This window comes from Lontra canadensis, unplaced genomic scaffold, assembly GCF_010015895.1.
Source record: "Lontra canadensis isolate GAN:19392208 unplaced genomic scaffold, GSC_riverotter_1.0 scaffold112, whole genome shotgun sequence".
NCBI lineage: Eukaryota > Metazoa > Chordata > Mammalia > Carnivora > Mustelidae > Lontra > Lontra canadensis.
This window is the reverse complement of record NW_022631106.1, coordinates 1,931,379-1,952,846: the sequence shown is the minus strand read 5'-3', so window position 1 is coordinate 1,952,846 and position 21,468 is coordinate 1,931,379. Positions and strand designations below refer to the sequence as shown.

General features: G+C 40.1%; 1 protein-coding gene across 1 annotated transcript in view; it reads left to right on the top strand.

The window, feature by feature from the left end:
* The window catches only part of AFF3 (AF4/FMR2 family member 3), a 525,952-nt gene extending 505,352 nt beyond the window's left edge, over positions 1–20,600 (top strand). Inside the window, exons 17-23 of the mRNA XM_032840305.1 lie at positions 1,869–1,932; positions 4,229–4,365; positions 9,560–9,631; positions 11,272–11,365; positions 13,946–13,995; positions 14,157–14,380; positions 16,834–20,600. Coding sequence (XP_032696196.1) covers positions 1,869–1,932; positions 4,229–4,365; positions 9,560–9,631; positions 11,272–11,365; positions 13,946–13,995; positions 14,157–14,380; positions 16,834–16,955 — 763 coding nt within the window. The 3' untranslated portion in view covers positions 16,956–20,600. The remainder of the gene's footprint in view (positions 1–1,868; positions 1,933–4,228; positions 4,366–9,559; positions 9,632–11,271; positions 11,366–13,945; positions 13,996–14,156; positions 14,381–16,833) is intronic.
* Positions 20,601–21,468: the final 868 nt, after the last annotated feature.

Here is a 21,468-nt window from a genome sequence, read left to right as displayed (position 1 = left end):
CATTATACATTTCTTATACCCCAAGGAATGCACAAGATCAAGAGTGAACCCTAATATAACTATGGACATGCCATGGGAGGTTCATCAGTTCTAACTAATGTGCCTCTCTGGTAGGGGATGTTAAGGAAGGTAAGAGAGGCTGGTGGGAGAGGGGCAGGAGGTATATGACAACTCTCTATACTTACCATTTAATTTTGCTGTAAACCTAAAACTGCTCTGAAACATGAAGTCCATGAAAAAACAAAGACAATAGCAACACGTATTTAAATTTCAGAATTGGAGTCTAAGACCTGTATTCAGTATGTGTTCAAAGGTCAATGCATTGGCAGGGAAGGGAAAACCACACGTAAAGTCAACTAAAACCCATTCAAATGGAAGAAGTGTGAACATCTAGGAGATAAACCAGAGAAACAGCCAGTAGGAGCAGGGCCTTCCTGTGAAGGACACCTCAGGCCCCACTGCCATGGAGACCCCCACTCCTGAGATGAGGGAAAGGTTTCAGGCCTAATGGCAAGAATGATAGAGGGATGGTAAGCCAAAGACGGGGAGTTTCATTTTACACATTAAGGAAATTCTGTAACTATGTTCCTTATTTCTTTGTTGGAAAAGTTAAATATTCTCAGCACATTACCACAGTAATACAATGTTTTATGGGGAAGTAAAAGAAAACCAAGGTCCTTTTCTCACCTCCATGATTTGCACTTGAAACTAAATGGTTTGTTTATTTGTTTAATTGATTAAAACCATTAAGATGAGAATAAACTTCTGGGATTGTCATGGTGCACATGGCATTTCCAAGCATTTTTGATAATCCCCTTTGAGTAAAAGGATGCTCTGACCACCTAATATTGCGGTAAGGGAAAAGACCTATTAGAATCTGAAAGAAGAGAGTTCAGAATAAGCATGTAACAATAGGTGAGTCATTCTGTGATTAATATCACTATTTACATCTTACCCCTCATTTGGGGAGTCCTGGCTTATATTGGATATTCATGAATAGGTCAAGTTTAATGATTATATAAAGACCCATAATATAAAAAAGTATATGCAGATCGTACCTGGAGTATGCAGATTTTTAAAAATCTATCAGACTAAGCATAAAAGGTACTGTCTGATGAGTAGCTTAGCATAACTTGGAGTCATTACACACACTCGGAGTCTCTGTATGAATTATCTTCATCTCCCAGCAGAGTTAGTGCTGGCCAGGGTTATTACTTTAATAATGCACATGTCTGCTGTTAATGTTTACCAGCTAGCTAATCAGAACTCTGGAGAATACATGCCATGTTTGCATTGTTACAAGGTAGACATCGCTTTACAATTAACTTCATTACAACTGGAATATAATGATACAGTATTACCTCTTTTCATGTTCCACGGGGAAACCCTAAAATAATTATATATAGATACATGCAACTGTATTTATGCATATAAATGACATGTACTTTCATAAGAATACGTAAACATACTCATCCATACATATCCATACAGTTATTATGAGGTATATTTATGATCTTTACATTAAAAAGGGATTGTTGTATACAAATATCATGTAAAATAAGATTTTTTACTTATTTTCTTAACCATGCAATAAGAAATCTGATTCACAAATTAGGCACTGGGGAACCATGTTAAAATCACTATAAATGTAAACTATCTGCATATATTGAGTGTGTTTTGAATAGCTAATTTAAGAGAAAAAGAATTGTGATATTTCACATATACACAGTAATTTGGGAATGCAAGAGTGCTTGATTCTATATTAAACAGACTTTGAAAATTGTGATTCAAGTTTGAGTAAAAGGGAAGAATATTTTCAAAAGATATTGCGCTTACACAATAATGGCATTTAATATTCTCTCCTGTAGGCCACGCAGTGCAGATTATTTTATGCAAGAAGCTAAACGGATGAAGCATAAAGCAGATGCAATGGTAAGACCCTTTTCTCTCCAGATATGTTCTTCCAAATTATGTTTGTACTGCAGCTTCATCACTGGGACCATATAGCTGGGGTAATTATAAAATCTATTACAAGGATGGCTGGGTCTGTTAAATGGAGAAATGTTTATATAATCAAGTGTTCATAGCCCAATAAATTATGACTTCAACCAATAATGTCTGACTGGGAGAAAGTCCTGGATAAATGAATGTTTCAATTTAGTTCTAAGGTTTGAATAGTAACTAGAGGCAATGGAGTCAGTGGGTGGTAGTATTTTGTTCCTTTAAAAAAAAAAAAAAAAATCTAGGTTTGCATTTTTCTTTCTTATTAGCCTGGCCAGCCCTTGGCTTGGTCCCAGGATCAAATCCCTTTTCAAAAAGACTCCTGTTCTGCCTGTGTATCTGCCAAAATTAATACTTCCTCTGAAACTGTATAACATAAAAACTATTATGCTACACATAAGACCCTAAAGTCACCATGACTTGATGTTTTAAAAAAAAAAAAAAAAAAAGAAACTTTTCTTAGTTAGATAATCTCCTGTTTTGGAAAGCTTGACTCTTCCAGGCAAGACATAGAAAACTTCTAGCTTTTTCTAAGAGCAATCACATGGTTGTTCCATCTTACGGTCTCCTCCAAAGAGACTCTTTTCTACCTAGTAATTCCAGTTCTGTTCCCCTCCAGCATTTCTAACTGGCATTAGGGTGCCAGAGATGAATAAGGCATTTCAAATGCCCTTCAGGGTATTATTCCAGTGTTGAAGATGCTGAAACCAGAAGCGTACCCCTCCCAGTGCTAGTGATGTTGCCAATCAAACATTTATTTGTATGAAGATCTCTGCCTAGGGACACGGGAGTGCAGGGGAGATAAGCAGAGTTATCAGAAAATAGACAAAGGAAATTGAAGGTCCAGTTCTTCTCCTCACAACCCCACAGTATGGTGGAGAGTTCTGGTCACCTGAAGAAGCTGATGCGTAGTCACTATTAGAGAAGAACACCGAATGTTAAAGCAGAGTGGAATTTTCCTCCTGAATCACCCGAGGTTTACCAAGATCGTTCTTTCTGTGTCGTGTTACCAAATGTGACCTTGCCTATCAACATGCTGTTCCATCCAGGCTGATGCCCTCCCAGCCTCTGAGCACACCTCACTCATCCCAGCGCAGGCTCCTGCAGCCACAGAGCCTCACACAGACACTCACAGCTACTCACACCTCCAGCTTCCTCACCAAACCCAGCCAAATCATACCCATTCCTTCCTACTCTCATTTTCAGGTCTCCCCCTGAGGCCTCCCCAGCCTCTCTGAACCCCTGACTTGCTCCCTTCCTACCATCTCTTTGCATTGGGCTTTTGGCTTTGCATTTTCTCAGTTAATCACAGACTGCCTTGTACTTTGAACTATATTGTGGGTGCACAATATACTTCTCTTCAGATGTATTCTGGGTTCCTGGAAGGAGCTTTTGTGTATCAAGTGCACACTGTACAGAACTGGGTGCTGTAGAAAATACTTGTTGAATGAAATGACCTCCTTAGTCTGAAAGCACTGCCAAGAAATATTTCTCTATGGCCTATTAGGGTTATAAGCTGTTTAAAAACTTGGTTTGCCACGGAGGGAGGGTTTTGCTCTCCATTGGTGTTTTCTACAGTATCCATTATGAATGAGAATTGTTTTTAGAGGCAAGACCTAGTATAATAGAGTCTTTGTGTAATTCTGTTTGTGTTGATGAATGAGTATGTGAAAACTGGGAAGATTATACAATCCGAATTTAGAATATGTAATTACCACAGAGAGTAACAATATATGAAAGTAGGAACTTGATATGTAAGTTCAGATTTATGAGAACCAAAGAATATGACGCTGATTTTCAGATATCCTCACTGATGTGGGAGGAAATTAACATAAATTTGGACAACTTGAGGTAATCCCCCAAGTTTTTTTTTATTTAGCATAGCATGGAGGGACAAGGATGGAAGTTGCCCAGCAATTATGGGTTAGAAGGAGAGAAAGAGAAATTAGAGCAACCATGTAGCTCTGACCAATTCTGATTGGCAGCTGTTGTATGGATTTGGGACATAGCTGTCTGTAACCATTCATTCACTTACCCTAAGCCAGCAGCAATTTGTGAAAATAACTGGAGAAGGAAGCATCCTATTTCTTTCTTCTCTTGGCTCCATTCACAGGATTTTGGAACTCAAAGTCGGGTTTCTCAAATAAAGCATATAGACTATGTGACAATGCTGTTTAAAAAAAAAAATTATACTTAGGGAAGACACTCTATTAACTCTGTTGATCAGGTGGAAAAGTTTGGAAAGGCTTTGAACTATGCTGAAGCAGCTTTGTCATTTATTGAGTGTGGAAACGCAATGGAGCAAGGCCCGATGGAATCCAAATCTCCTTATACAATGTATTCGGAAACAGTAGAGCTCATCAGGTAAGCCCTTTATCATGTTGGGGAAGTGGAGGGGGTAAGGAACGTATGTCAGTACTCTGAATACAGAGAAAAGAATCCCAGCCTTCACCATCAGCTACCAGGAACTAAGGTTCATCCTCACAAAGAGGAATGTAAGATTTTGCAAGGCACTTTAACACACCCTGCTTCCTTTGCTTTCTTTGTGAGTGAGTAGGAGAGCTCTTCTAACCCTCGATTGCTACAGAAAGGAAGCTGAGTCCAAGTGAGATGTGACATGCCTACCTCACCCAGGTGGGAAGTGGCAGATTTTGAACTAATTTCACCTTTATACTGCCTTTAAAAAAAAAAAAAAAATCTGATTCAGGTTAGTATCATAAAACTCGTAACTCCATCAGTAAATGATTCAGGAGTTTTCAATGAGAGAAAAGATTCAGGGGTATTTTAGGAAAGGAAATCCCTCCAGTGATATGCTGTCTCAGAGGATACTGATGTTTTGGTCTTAGACCTGAATAGGAACACCATCCCTCACCTGGGCTGAGACATGTAATGTGAACAGAAGCAGGGTTTCTAACATGGGCACATCAAGGGATTGGATGGGAGACTCTTGTCTTCCTTCTTGGAGACCCAGAAATACACATCTTTAATGTGTTTTTAATGAACCCTTAAGGAAATCTCATCCATGAACCATACTGAGAACCTTGTCATACAGTTTATGTCTCTAGTTAATTCAACTGCTTGGATAATATTTAATATCCACAGGTGAAACTATTCTTCTCCAAAACTAACTTTAAGAGACTTTTCTAATTCTGGAATTCTTTGCAACCTAAGATTAGGTATTTACTCTGTCACTCCAGATGAAAGATTTCTAGCCATCTTAGGTCATAACCCTTTTGATCTACATTGACCCTAAGATGCAAGTTGGTATTGTATACCACTTTGCTTCAGTAAGTAGTTTCCAACCTTTGAAACTGTCATCTCAGTATTAGAGTACATGTCATCTTCATAAAGTACCTCTTAATAATGGTTTTTTTTAATTTTTTTTTCAAAATTCATTTGACAGACAGAGATCACAAGTAGGCAGAGAGGCAGGCAGAAAGAGAGGAAGGAAAGCAGGCTCCCTGCTGAGCAGAGAGCCCGACTCGGGGCTCGATCCCAGGACCCTGGGATCATGACCTGAGCCGAAAGCAGAGGCTTTAACCCACTGAGCCACCCAGGCGCCCCTAAATTTTTTTAATGTTTTGAAAGTCAACACCGTTCAGTCATTTTTCTTATTAAAATATTTCTACTATATCGGGCACCTGGGTGGCTAAGTTGGTTAAGCAACTGCCTTCAGCTCAGGTCATGATCCTGGAGTCCCAGGATTGAGTCCCACCCACATCGGGCTCCCAGCTCCATGGGGAGTCTGCTTCTCCCTCTGACCTTCTCCCCTCTCATGCTCTCTCTCTCTCTCAAATAAATAAATAAAATCTTTAAAAATAAATAAAATATTTCTACTACATCAATGTATTGGTGATTTCCTCATCCTATTTTCTTAAATGGCATGCTGTTTTTGTCAGTGAAGGCAAGAAATCACCATAGTAAAATACTTAAAATTAATCTAAGAGATCCTAGATTCTCCCATTGCTTCCTCAGAGTAAGGCACAGACTCATATCCACAAGCACGTAAGAAAATGGTGACACTGGATGGGCACAAAGAAGTAAGGTGCCCTAGAATGCAAGTATGCAAGTGCCTCCAACACAGGGAATTGGGACGGGATGTTCTGGTTTGTTTGTTGATATATCCCTAATCCCTAGAACAGCTCCTGCAATGTAGTATGTGCTCAATAAATATTTGAATGAACAAATAAGTCAGAAGGACTATGGTGAACTGGAGTGTTCATGGCCACCTTTAAGGCATTCAAATTTTAAAAAACAAATAAATAAACAAATGCAAACAACAATAAAAGCCTGATGTCAGTCAAATACACCTGGAGGTGTGATGTGCTACACTTGCTCTGCACCAGGGTTAGGACTCTGGTGTGTTCACTGATGCAAGTGTCATTGCATGATGGAGAGTATAATCTATCTTCTAGATAACTTAGACTGAATAGAATCCCTTAAACCACTTAGAAAACTCAGACAAAGAAATTTTTCTCATCTGAGTTGGAAAATAACATTAATTCACCACCTTAAATCTGCATGTTGCCTACCAGGCTTAAGACTCTTCTCCCCCACTGACAAACACTGGGGGCTGGGAGCACTGGCAAGGGAGATCTCATCACAACTGTCCAGCTCAGGATGCCCTCTTTGTCCCCAGAGGTGGAAAATTCCTTTCTCCCCAAGAGATGCCAAGCACCACAAATCAAAATGGCACCACAAAGGCTCTGAAAATTAAATTGTAATTGAAACTACAGCCCAGAAGTAGGCCAGGACCTACCTGCTAAACCTAAACAGTGTGACTTCCTTTTAAAAGAAAAGATTTAGATAGGATCCAGGGTCTCCTAACATAAGAGCCAAATGTCCAAGTTACAATAGAAACTCACTCATCATACCAAGAAACAAGAAATGACAACTGGAATGAGAAAAGATAACCATTTGACACCAATCACCAAGATGAATCAGACACTGGAATTATCTGACAGGGATTTTAAAGCAGCCATCATAAAAATGCTTCAACAAACAATGATAAATTCTCTTGAAAGAAACAAAAAATCAAAAATCTCAGCAAAGAAATATGTTATTTTTTAAAAAGAACTAAACATAAATTGCAGAAATGAAAAATATAGGAGAAACAAAAATCTCACTGGATGGGCTCAGTAGTAGAGTGGAGATGTGTTGGTGTATAACCCTTTCAAGAGCTTCCCATGCGTAATCTGAATCCTCCTCCTGTACGTTGGGAGTGGGGAGACACAGGGGGAAAGGGGCAGACTACTCCAGTTTGGTGGGTGGCAGGTTTAATAAGCAAAGAGAACTTACTTGGGTGGCCAGAAGATGAGTGGATCCCTGCACCTGCGCACCAGATCTTAAAGTTTATATAGAGGCCTTAAATGGGTTCAGCCAATACCCTGTGCAGATGTTCTCCACGCCATATCACTGTCTCAAAGTGTATCCTTGCAGTAGCCTCTGGGAGCAGAAAAGACAAGTAGAACCCACATTTCAAGGACAAGGGAGGAGGTGAAGATCCTCCAGTCACCTGGGTCCAGCTCACAGGGTCCAGGTCAACTGGCAGTCACAGCTTTTTGAAGACCTTTCTCAACAAAACAACAGAGGATAGAATTAGCGATCCTGAGAACAGAAAATAGAATTTACCCAACATGCACAACAAAAAGAAAAGAAACTAAAAGAAAAATGGATAGATTCTCAAGCACAGGACAAAAGATCCAACGTGTATATCATTGGAGTCTCAGGAGAGGAAGCAAGTGGGACTCAAAGAGTGTTTGAAGAAGTAATGGCTGAAACTTGCCAAGTTTGGCAAAAGACATAAACCTACAGATATAAGAAGCTGAGAAAAAACCCAAGTAGGACAAAACAAAAAAATGCATGCCAAGACACATCATAACAATGTTTCTGAAAACTAAAAACAAAAACCAAAAAATCCTGAAGATAACAGGAGAGAAATGACACATAACCTGTAGGGGAGTACCAGTTCATATGACAGCAGACTTCTCATCTGAAACCACGGAGGAAAGAAGAGAGTGGCATGACATTTTTCAAGTGCTGAAAGAAAAAAACCCTCAAACTGTGAATTTTAGATTCAATGCAACTTCATTATACAGGAATGAAGAGGAATAAAAATATTCTCCAACTAAGAAAAACAAAATACTTGTTTTTAACCTATAAAGATTGGCTAAAGGAAGTTCCTCAAACTGAAAGGAGATGACAAAGGAAGGAATCTTGAAGCATCAGAAAGAAGGAAGAACAACAGAAGAACAGAGATAAGGATTCATGTGATAAACTACCCTCCTCATGAGTTTTACAAATCCTATTCAGTGATGAAAACAAAAATTATACCACCAGCTGATATTCAAGATAACATTATTTAAAAGGGAGTAAAGTAAAGGGACCTAAAAGGAAATAAAGTCTCCACTCTTCATTCCAAGTGGAACGTGTTAACACCAGTGAATTGCAGTAAGGCACAGATGCATTTGTAAGAAACCAGAGCAACCACTAGGAAAACTGTGCACGGAGATATATTCAGAGACCCTACAAATCTGCATGGTGGGGAGCTAGTATAATAACAGTAACATTTCTTAAGCATTTACAGTGACCTCTACCAATACTATCCTTACAACAATGCTATGTGATCAGCAGTATTAGTCTTATTTTATCGGTAGGGAAATTGAGGCTAAATTCAGATTTGAACCCAGAACTTTCTGACCATTCACCTACTGTCTCAGCTCTCTCAAAAAATCTGCAAGTAACTTGGTATATTATTGGGAGAATGGAATGACCATAGTCCCCTTGGTTTAAAGAAATAAGAGGGATTACGTAAAGTGCATAAGTGCCACTAGTTGTGCACATAGGACACTTACGCAGCCATCAAAGTAAGAGTTCCTGAATAATGAAAAAGGCGTAAATCCAAGCATTCATCTGAGTACAGGGAGTGAACATTTTTCTGGATATTGGTTTAGAAGGATTGAACTTCACTCCATCTTGTCAACCACTCAGCCATAAGTCTAAATTAGTAAAAATGGATGTGTCACCTTGACACATCTGGTATCACTCTCAACTCTCTGTAGCATTTGGACTTGTATTTTTGAGGAGCAGAAAGTGGCTAGATGGTCCTAAAAGTTATTTTGTTCTAGTTGTCATAGTAGTGTCATGCTTAGGGGAAAATGGGGCAGCATCAGCTAGCTTTTAAGAAAGAATTAACAGATGGGGCACCTGCGTGGCTCAGTTGGTTGGGTGCCTGATTCTTGATTTTGGCTCAGGTCATGATCTCAGGGTCCTGAGATCAAGCCCCATGTCAGGCTCCATGCTCAGTGGGGAATCTGCTTGAGATTCTCTCTCTCCTCTCCTCCGTCCCCCTCCCTCACTAGAGAAGGAAGGAAGGGAGGGAGGGAGGGAAGAAGGGAGGAAGGAAGAGAGAAAGAGAAGAGAGAGAGAAAGAATTAACAGCAAGTGCTATGAAAAACTAAGTATTGGGCAAAGAGAACTTCAATCATAAAAGATGTTTTATTATTAATGAGAAAGCTTTTTTTAAAATTTCTTTTTTTTTCTTTTTTTTCCCCCCTAGGTATGCTATGAGACTAAAAACCCATTCAGGCCCCAATGCAACACCAGAGGACAAACAATTGGCTGCATTATGGTGAGTGCATAATATCAGCTTAAAATACATTCCTCAGCCTTGTATATGTATATGTTCATTGGTAAACCAGGTGCTGAAATGCATACGTTTTTCTAGTGTCTTCTGACATGCAAAACCAAATGCAGTTCTAATGGTGACCAGGGAGAGTCCTCACCGTTTCTTGTTGCTATACCATGCATGATCTGAATTCACGGTGATTGAGAATCAACAGGTCCATTACACAAGAATATTTGTTACTCTGTGTGATTGTATATGTCTCTGTGTGTGCCTGTGTGCACACATGCACGTACCTATGCGTGTGTGGGTGTGTACACCCAACTTTAAAATTAGGTAGGTCTGTGCTTTAATAATTTGAATGTGAATTGTGCCAAGTGTCATTTCTCTTGTGTTTAACACTTTAGACACAATCAAATTAATCCATTTGTCTATGTACATGTGGGATTAGTATGACTGAATCAAGATGATGGGCTGAAGTTCTCAACACATCAGTCTAAGGAAGAAGTTCATTACACTATAATAATAGAAGAATTTCTTTTAAACTGTTCCAATATGTAATAGATCTTTTCTATATCTGTAATGATTACAGTGGTACTGATTATGTGAGGATAATAGTTTTCCTCATTACATTTCCTTGGGACACCTCATCCCACTCTCCCAAATCACAGGACACCTACCTGTAGAAATCCGACATTCTTTGCTCTCTGGTGGTTCACACTCTACTCTAGAACCTAATCTACAGGCGGAGAATCAAGTCTCAAGGAAAGTAACAGCAACATATACAGAAGAGAGTGTCCTTGGGTAGTTTTCCATCATCTGCAGTTTGATGTGCTTAGAAGAGACTAGAAAGTTGTATGTGGTATGTTGGCATTCCAGCATGTCAGCACCAGATCTGATTAGCAAATAATTATGAGTGAAAAGCTCCAAGGAAAAGAGGGTATGTCTCAGGAAAGGCTTTCTGCGTTCTTTTCAAAGTTCCATACTAGGATTAACAAATTAATAATGATTAATAATGCTTCATATTATATAAGATAGAATACTAATATGTAAATAATAAATATAAAACAATAAAATAATAATAACTACTCTCAGCATTGAATTCTTTCTGCTTATAAGACATTTGTACCTGTTACTTTATTTGAACTACTTCCAGTCCAGTAAAGTAGTTTAGAAGTGAAGGGAATACAAACAGGTAAAGAGCTATTCTTTCAGCTAAGCCAACACTGCTGAGGTCCTGGGCACCAGGGGGCAGTCAGGAAGGAAGGTGGCTCCGGCCAGAGACTCACCCAGTCACGGTGAAAGCTGTGTGTTAGCACTCCCTCACTCCTCCCATGGAGAGAGACTGCCCTCTAGTGGCAGAAGAAGAAAATGTCCTGTCCCTTAGCCCCAAGAAAGAAGCAGTAAAGCCAGGATCTAGTGGTAAATGTATTTATGGTGTAACTCCTTGGAATTTTGAATTAGATCTTTTGAACACAAGGAAGGTCAGATACTTAGCAGACATAAACATAAGTATAATGATATTTCATATACATAATTGTGAAATATAAGTGGGGTGCCTTCGAACAACAAGAGTTTTTGTTTAAGTCTTGTTGGCAGAGGACACACTCATGCTCCCAGCACCCATTTCTCTCTTTCCGCCGCAGTTACCGCTGCCTGGCTCTCCTGTATTGGCGGATGTTTCGGCTCAAAAGAGACCACGCTGTGAAGTATTCAAAAGCACTTATCGACTACTTCAAGGTATTGTCTGACTAGTGGGCAGCATTGTTGCTTGTGCCCAGTGGTATCCCGGTCAAGGACATTTTTGAGGAGCCTAGTAGAATCCCTGGATTTGGGGGGCATACAGGACCCCTCTGATATCAACAGTAACCCCTTTTATGATATATTCACGGTGTTCAAGTCCCAGAGAATGACCTTGTCAGCCCGTCTAATTTATCCCCCTGCCTTGTGTCCAAGTACTTTCACGGTCTCAGGAGGAAGAAGATCCAATTACCCACTCCAGTGTCCTAGGAAACTCCTCTTCATAGCTAACAAATTCCTCATGTTCGCTTACAGCTTCTTCCTCTTGGAAGTAACTACTTAGAACTTCCTCGTAGCTCCCTCCAGTAGCTCATTTAATTTTTAGTAAGGGTGTTGTTTTAAATGACAAGAAATGGCTCATTGGAACACAGAGGCACTAGGACAATGGCAGTGGGTAAATATAAGGGTAGAATTGGAAACCAGGCTAACTTCTACCTATCTCAGGAAATGAAATCATTTTTACTGGGGGAATGAAAAAAAAAAGAAAATCTTGTCTGCTGTACTTGTGAAACGGACATGAAGTTATAATTCATTTGAGATTTCTCGGTCTCCTTGCTGTCCATTTATCTTCAGAAACAAGAAATGTATACCACTTCCAGCTCTAACAACCCTTTGTCAGATATACACCATCATTTAGTTCCTTTAATTTACTCCCCAACCTCCGCTTCTTAGAGATCACTGTTGACCAGGCTGTGTTGGAGTTTCCACGGGCTGTATCCAGCATGCCACTGGCTTCCTGGTCAAGCATGTAGAGTAACCAGGTGCTAATGCAAGGAGAGAACTGTTTTGACACATTGACCGTTCTGTGTCATAATGACAAGAACAGACACAAAGCCTATTCCTTTACTTTGGGGGCCTAAGGCCAAGAGAGGTCGTTTCCAAAATGTCAGAATCTAAGAGCTAATACTGAAGAGCATTATTAGAGTTAAAAAAAAAAAAATGCTTGAATAAAAAAGGAATCTGAACTCTGCAAGCCACAGAGCTAACAACAGAACTTTTAAGGGATACAAAAATTTCTTAGCACGTATGAATGCCATTCATGAATATGTACAGAATGGGCAAAGAACACAACTTAAACATCTGGGTTTCCCCTCCAGAGGTTATTAGTATTTATCTTTAATTAAAAGCCATTTAAATGGTACTTAATGTTCAGAGATTATGGGAGTGCCTGGGTGGCTCAATCAGTTGAGCATCTATCTTGATTTCAGCTCAGGTCATGATCTTAGGGTTGTGGTACTGGGCCCTGCCTCAGGCTCTGTGCTTGGCGCAGAGCCTGCTTAGGCTTCTCTCTCTCCCTCTTCCCTTGCTCTTGAAAGAAAATGAGGGGGGGAGGGGAGAGAGAGAGAGAGGGAGAGGGTGGAAGGGAAGGCAGGAAGGGAGGGAAGAAATCTTAAAAAAAAAAAAAAGTTCAGGGGTTATGAAAGCTTCAGGCAGCGATGATAATTTGTCCATAAAGACTGTGTTTTATCAATACTGAGCTGCCTCTGAAAAAAAAAAAAAAGACTTGGTTCTCGCATATGTTTTTACAGTCACGGGGCTTCCTGGTAATAGAAGAGGCCTGAAGGCAATTCCAGAATTGCCACCTGTTAGGCCATTTCTTACCATTTTGGTAACACCTCCACTAAAAACTAAAAATCACTCACCACTTCCTAGAGTCCTTTTTAACCAAAAGAAACACCTTGTCTCTGGGGAACCACGCTCAGGCTGTTTTAGAAAATTCACATCAGTATCATAAAGACCATTCTTTTTTTTACTAGTCCCTTAGACTTACGTGCAAGAACGCATTATCAGGCTTTCAGAGGGGAACTCTGTACATTTAGCGACTTTCCTTGCCACAGGCAGAACTTCTTTTCAATGCCTGATGCAGACAACCAGCTCATGTAACACAACATTCTAAATCAAAATATTCAGATTAATCAGTTTTTGAATACTCTGTTAAGGACATATATTTTAATCTTTCTTTTAGAAAAATTCAATAGCAATTTCCTTTAAGAGAAATAATTTTAAGCTTCATAAGTCAAAACAATAGAATTTGGTGTCTCATATATTTTCAAGCATTAAATGTATGTCAGTGGGTTCTATAGATATGCCCTACATTTAAATATAAGGTGTTCTCAGTGGTGTGGCAGGTGTGGGGGCTACTCTTGCTGTTTTTTTTCCTTTTCAGGAAAATTAAGCTAGTTGAAAAAATTTAGGCTGGTTTAGGATTCAACAGACCCTCAGGATTATTATTTAATTTGGTACATAGAATTCGGTGCATGAAAACCCAGGCTGTGGAGTAAATTCTCCATTTTAGCCCACCGTGAAATCCACCAGGCCATGCACCTGCCCCCCACTAGCTTCCATAAAAGAAACCAGTAGCCTAGTAATTTTAACTTCCCAGATTCAGTTTCTCTGAGTCTTCATTTTATCTGCAGTCTTTGCCATTACTTCTCTCAGCGGTCACCTAAGAACATGTTACTATCAGCTGTTTAAACTTAAACAGATGGACTCACTGTCAACGTTTTTATTTTCCTGCAGAATTCATCTAAAGCTGCCCAAGCCCCATCTCCATGGGGGGCCAGTGGAAAGTAAGTGCATTTCTCCAAAGTAAAGGTGATAAATGAGACACAGCATGATATTGGGTCATGTGCTGCTTTGCTTACAGTAGTGGGGGGTGGGGAAGGACTGTTCTACCTCACCCGGTACCAACCTCCACACTCTTGTGTTTTTCTGCACTCTCACCTTCCAGGAGCACTGGAACCCCATCCCCTATGTCTCCCAACCCCTCCCCGACCAGCTCTGTGGGATCTCAGGGGAGCCTCTCCAATGCCAACGCCCTGTCCCCTTCAACCATCGTCAGCATCCCACAGCGCATCCACCAGATGGCAGCCAATCACGTCAGCATCACCAACAGCATTCTCCACAGCTATGACTACTGGGAGATGGCAGACAACCTGGCCAAGGAGAACAGAGGTGTGTGCCTCCAGGGTTTGTGTGTGTGTTTCCATCACATCTCAGGGAGCCAGCCTGATGCTGGACATCATCGAGCAAGTTTTCATCATTCACCCGAGAAGACGTAATAGGAGTTGTCACTTACTGTATGAAACTTTGCCTGACCTCTCCCCCTCATTCATGGCCTCCTGTGCCTTGACCGACCTTAATGTTGACTGTGGGAGATTAGAGATGGAGGTAGAGATAGTCACAATGCAAGTACATAGAAATGAGGTAGACACCTGTATGGATACACACACACATGTGCACGCGCCTGATTTTCCCTTGAGATGGTGAGCTCATTGAAGGTAAGGGTAGTCTTCTATTCAGTTTAGTGTTCCCAGCACATCCACAGTACCTAGAACACAGCTGGGGAGCTGAAACATTGAATGAATCAACTGATTAATTAAGGAGGATGAATGTTCCTAGCTACTTACATGATAGGAACCTACCACTTACCACTGAAAAGGGAGTATTTTCTAGGTAGCCATAAGCTCTATTTCTCTTTAAACAAGGTTTCTCTTTTCACAGATTATAAGACAAATACATGTCTACTGTGGCTAAATTTGTAAAATGTGAAAAACTACAGAGAAAAATGTTTTTTAATTATCAGTAATCTTATCAAAAAATAATTACTCTCTTAACATTCTACTGTAGTTTCTTCTAGTCTTCTCCAAATACGCACGATCTTATCAAAGTAAGATTGCAGTCCATATGCAGTCTTATATCCTGTCTGTTTCCATTTAACAATGTATCAGGCATTTTCCCATGATACTTACTTCTTCAAAAAATATATGATGTTGGTTCTAGAAAACTGTCATAATAGTGCTTATGTAGTCATAAAGTATCATGATTTCACAAAACACCCCCTTCTTGTTGGAAATTTATGTCACTTCCAATTTTTTATACTATTACAAATCATGTTATGATAAATATCTTTATATAAATCATTGTCCATATTCTGATTATTTTCATCAGAGGGAGAATTTGGGTGTCAACAGGTATAATAGATTCCTTTAAGATACATATTATTATATATCTTGACATATATTATAAACTTTCTCCCAAAAGATTATACCAATTTACTACTCTCCCTCCAGCAGCAGGTGAGAGTGCAAATCTGACCTCACTTTGAAGCCATAAAATGTGAATTTTGTTCAGAGGATATCATAATCTTCTGAGGACAAGACCAGAATGTCCACATTGAGATGAGGAATTAATGGCACAGATAAGCAGATGGGTCCTGAGTACATGAAATTGGTAATAAAACCAGATAGTACATAACACGCATCTCAGAGGTGGTGCCCCATGAAAATCTAATGGGAATGCCAAGGGAGGTCAATGCCAGGGGACTGAGGCCACCAAGAAAGGCTTGTTAGAGGAACTGGCATGGGACAGGATTTTGAAAAACAAATAGTTGTGTGGCTGATTATGGAGTGGGGTGGGCATCACAGGTGAACAAAACAGAAGGGACAGGACAAAATTGACATAGCCAGTTTGGAAGACCCTGAGCAGGCCATGCTCCAGATGGCACTGCCAGCTGTCTACTGGATGTCTCCTACCAGAGGGCTCAGTGCTGCATGTCCAGTGCAAAGTCGGCATTGCTTCCCAGACCCACTCCTCCTCCCCTCTTCTGCTCCTGGATTCCTGCTTTGGCTATCCTCCCAGCCACCTGAGAGTCTTCTCTAACCTCTCCCTTGCCTTCTCCAGTGGTACTTCATTCAGCATGTATATGAGCACCTCTGAAAAACTTCTCCCAGATACTTACCCTCACGGTGTTGTTCGGTGATCCAGTTATGACAGCACGAGAGCCATACGAATTTGTCTGTATTAGCCACTACACTGGGATCTCTGGGAGATCTGGGAGCCTACAACATTATTCCCCATGGTATACTCCCCTACCTCTACCCTCCTGTGCCTAGCACAGTGCCTTGGCACCTAATAAATATTTAATGAAAGGACAAACCTAGAGACTGTCCCAGGACTAAAATGTGACTTCAGGAGGATTTTTCAGAACCCTTCTCTGATTTGCTTCCAGGGGCCTAGAGCCTCCTCCCTTGGACTCACTCCAGCGGTTCAGCATATGCTACAATTGAGTCCAGTATAAGGGGCAACAGAGCCACAACCCCCATCCAGGGTAGGAAGCATTCATGCACACGGACAATGCAGTCTGAGGAAGTAAATTTTCTTTGCTCTTTGGCTCAGTAATTGTTACTCATTTAAATGAGAAATGGACAATAGAATCCTTTGGATATAGAATGAGTTCACCTGTGGATTCTGTTCCATTGAACGCTCAAGTTGCATGATGGAATAGAGAATCCTTGATTTCTATAAAGACGAGAAAGGGAATTTTTTTTCTTAAGTCACTCGGGTCTCCCAGGGTAGCACTCTTATTAGCCTGTGTGTCACTCAAACAACTCTTCTGTATCCCCTAGAATTCTTCAATGACCTGGATTTGCTCATGGGGCCTGTCACCCTGCACAGCAGCATGGAACATCTGGTCCAGTACTCTCAGCAGGGCCTGCACTGGCTGCGGAATAGCACCCACCTCTCATAGGGACCTTGCCCATGAGCTGGATTGTGCTCTCATCTCCACAGATGGCTCCATGTGTCTGGACACTGTGCTACTGAAGTCCCCGGCCACAGCATTTCCCAAACTGCGGTGAATATTTCCTCAGCATCGAACAATGGTCTTTTCCCAGGGCGTGTGTGTTGGTACGTGTGTGTGGGTGTTGAAGAATCTGCCTGTGTGTGTGTAAGATACACAGCTCTTGAGAACACGTTTTCTTTGTCTAGTTTCTGTAATCCCAAACTAGGCAAAGTGAGCAGAGGTTTCTGATTAGAGAATATACACTTACACACACACATGCACACAAAATCACACACACACTTTCTGTTTCAAAGCTAAACCATGACTTCTAGAACATTCAACCAAAATCTCATGGGTTAGTTAACCAGGTGCAAGACAGCACACCAAAAGCTTGACTGCCAGTTAAGATGAACCTAGTTCTTACATTGTTGATTACTTTCAGTATTAATGTACTATTCCCCCAATTAATTTTAATTGTGTGTATTTATGGGTAATTGAATAATGAAAAGAAGTCAGTTATTTTTGTGCCTGACGTTTACTAGATTGCATGTGACCAAATACCTTGCCTTTTGTCTATTCCCCACCCCTTCCATCCAACTTATTATCACCTAAAGGCATCATGAGCAAATGGATCAAATCCCACAGGCCTGCCCTGCCCTGCCCTGCCCTCAAAAGCATATGTACATGGCACTGGGATCTGGCAAAAAGTCAGTGTCTTTGAAAGCTAACCGACACGAAAAGACAGCTGTGCTCGGAGCTCAGTCAAGAGTTGCAAGCTTCTGCACGTGCCATGACAAGCCCACCCAGCACATGTGTTGTTTCTTCCTGCCACTGTGACACAGTGGCCACAGAGCCACATGGCATTCATCAGTCAATATTTTTCAAGTCTCTTCCCTCTGCGATAGCTCTCTTACAAATGTTCTTGGCCAAATTAGGACATTTCCTAGAATGTCTCTTCACTAGGAGTCTGTATCAGCTCCTTCTCAGGCTGAGAACCATTCGCTATCACGAGACTGATCTTCTCACTCTTTGGGCAGAACGCAGTCCTTTAATGCATTTCAATTTGGGGGCTGTGTTTCAGGCTTTGATTAGCAAGCTGCTTACTGTGCAGGGTAAGTTATTTTTGCAAAGACCGCTAATCTGTTTGGGGTAGCAGCGACCACAGCATCGTGCTTCCATCCCGAGTGTCTGGTATGTTTATGTGTTGCCCTTGATTCTTTTCTTTTCTTTTTTTTTTAAATGAAGTTTACATTTTAGTTTTTTGACATCTCGTTTACAGTTTTTGTCTGAAACTTTAATAGTCTCTTATCGTGCCCTAGATTTAGTCTTTTTGTTAAATATACTTGGATATAAAAAATACTGGTAAAAAGAAAAATTCCTACAAAAGAGCATAGACCTTGCCATATCCTTAAAAACAAAAATAATGTCCTTGAAGCCTTTCACTTGACAGAATTGCACCAGGATGGTCTGAAAAAGACAGGTGCATGCCGTAGGTGGAACACTCCGTTTTCCAAGGTGATGGTGGCACAAAACATTGATAATAGATAGTGATATATGCTCCCCCTGATGCTCTTACTGGTTTGGTTGTAATGGTCATATTTTTGTCACCTGACCTGTAGGTGGGAAATAAGACTGCTGTAATTCTAAGCACTGATTCAAAATTATTGAGCAACTTTGGTGATCTGAAGTGAATCGAAAGTAAAGGGTTCGAAGGGAAATAAAGCCGGTGAAATATTTGTAAAATTTGTATTTGGCTTCAGCCCTGAAGCAGCTAGAAATACTACCAATATTTCTCTTTTACTTTTATCTGAGGTGTTCCTCACATCCCTTTCACTAGTTGTTGGCAGAGTTCATGATCCCCTCCTATGTTGGAAATTTGAGTCTAATTTAGGAAATTTTGGACTTTTTGTGTTTTTTATTTTTTGGAGGACCAAGGCTTATTTCTACTTCCTCTTGCTGAATTCGGATGAAAAGTTGAAACTCTCACATAAAGGGATGATGAACCTCAAGGTCCGCATCATGTGTCCCCGGGGTGCTTTCTGGCCCTGCCCATCCTTAAAGTCACAGCTCTTACGGGAGCCCCATGATGTGCTTACCCACAAAACCCCAGGGTAAACACACCAGTGGCCCCTGGCTGATTGTGCCCACAGCATTTTAAGCACTTAGGTGGCCCATGTTTCCCAGCAAAACTTGGAACTGGTTATTTTGGGAATGGTCAGAACATGTAGGTCCCTCCCTGTCTTTGATCTCATCAACAGACCATGTGAGGACAGCAGTTTTTGTTTGCTTTGGCGTAGGTGATTTTGGTAAGAAACCATATTCTGGTTGTTGTTTGTGAAAGTCATTCATAACTTGTTCTTTTTATTTAGCTTTGTTCAAAGTAGGAATACCTTTCTTGTGTTTTTGGATTATAAAACTAATACATGCTAGTTGTAAAGATTCAAACGAAGACAGCAATGTATAAAGTAGAAAGTAGTATGTCCCATCCCCCGAAGACAACCACTGCTCACAGTTATTCATGTAGATTCTTCTAGAGATTCTCCCATTTAAACATATAATATCTGTTATCGTTTTTTTCTATTTGAAGACACATTATTTCCTCAGAAGCCCAACACAAGTTCAGCTGACCTTACCCTTCCATGACCTGAGTGGATGCCTTCCTTTATCACAATATTAGAGTTACCTTTGAAAGAAAGTTACCCAAATACATTCCTGATCAAAATCTGGAATTTGTTACTACTCTCTATACAGATCAGACTTATGTGCAGGATTGTGCCTGGAAAGAAAGGCTTGGTTAAAACACATATTTCTGGAAACATTCAAATTGCAAATGGAAACTCGGACCCACTATCTAAAGAAGAATGTACTGGAAAAATAATCTGAAGAGTTGACAAATTGTGTACTAGATTGAACACATGGAATGCAATGCAATGAGATTTTCTGCACTAAAACTTATCCTAGTATGTAAAACAATGATGTGTGTATTATATAACAGTGATATGTACATTTCTGACATCCCATACATAATATACACAGTTTGTATAAATGCATACATTTAAAAATATATATGTACAATACAGCTAACATAAAACTGTAGTATGCCTGAAGGATATTACTAGTGCCTAACATTGAGTATAAGTCACTGCGTGTTCACATCACCTTGGAAGTGCAGTAATTGTTACAAAATTAATCAGTGCAGCCAACATTATTTATGAATCACATCTTTGAAACTGTGCAGTAGTATATACATATATATTTTTAAATAACATTTTTCACAGTTTTCCAGAGTTACTGTTGAAATCTGTATCACCAAAAAAAAAAAAAAAAAAGCAAGATTTTTTTAATGATGTAGACACTCTTCAGACCCAGTAATCTGTGTGTGATTTCCTGTTTGTAGATACCCAAGAGACTTTAGCAGTCACCAGCCTTAATGCATGTACAGGATATTATTGTGACTTAATTTATCTGCAGTTTTTAATCCATGTGAAATTGGAATTTATAAACTGACCTGGATTAAATATGTCTGCCTTTCTAAGGTTGCAAATGTTACATTAAATGATTTATGTTGTAAATGAGAGAAACCGAGTCGTATGTTAAAAAAAAAAAAAAAAAGTCCACCAATCTCTGTGAATATTTTTCAAGGAAATTGGATCAAAATATATTCAAATAAGTATTCGGGTCCCTGGTTCATAATCTCTTCAGAAACAACCTTGTTGTTTCATGAATTTTTTAAATGCAGCTCCCATAGATAATCATTACTAGGTCTGATATTTTTCAGGGGCAAGACAGAAGCATGATTTTCTTCATTATAACTACAGCTTACTACTTGTCTTTCCCATTTCCCAGCATACATATGCATGCACACATGTGCAGAAGGACACAACCCAGTGTCCCAGAAAACGCTGAATAGGAAGCTTGAGTTCACTAATGCTTGTCCCACCAGAAATCCTGGGACATTGGGACACTGTTTTACTCAACATCCCTTAACGACACAAGTTAATTCCCCAAGTTATACGTGCCATGTTTTTTCAACTCAATCCAACATGGTGGAATAATGCTAGCAAATATTTGGTTGAATCAAAGAAGAGAATTTTGAGCTAACAAAGATGGAAATATTAGAACAGCGGCTTGCCGTTATCTGTCCCCATGTGTGGGAGGGTTTTTTGTTAACCTTATTTTTCCTCTTCTCACAACTTTTGCAGTCCATTCCTTCCCAAAGAAGCAGAAACAGCAACAAAAACAGAATGATTACTCTGCCTTACCCAGCCCGTAGCCTTAGATTCAAATGTTCTTGTCAGGCAGCAGGGCCACCATGGAGACCACCTCATCCCAGAGATGGCCAGGACAGGACTCTGGCTATGCTTGCTCCAGGGACCTTGATGCTCTTTTCAGAAGTGGTTTGGGCTAAGATACGCTCAACAGTCTTCCAAGAACTGTCTTTCTCTTATACAGCTTGCCTGCCGTTGAAGTCTGTTATATT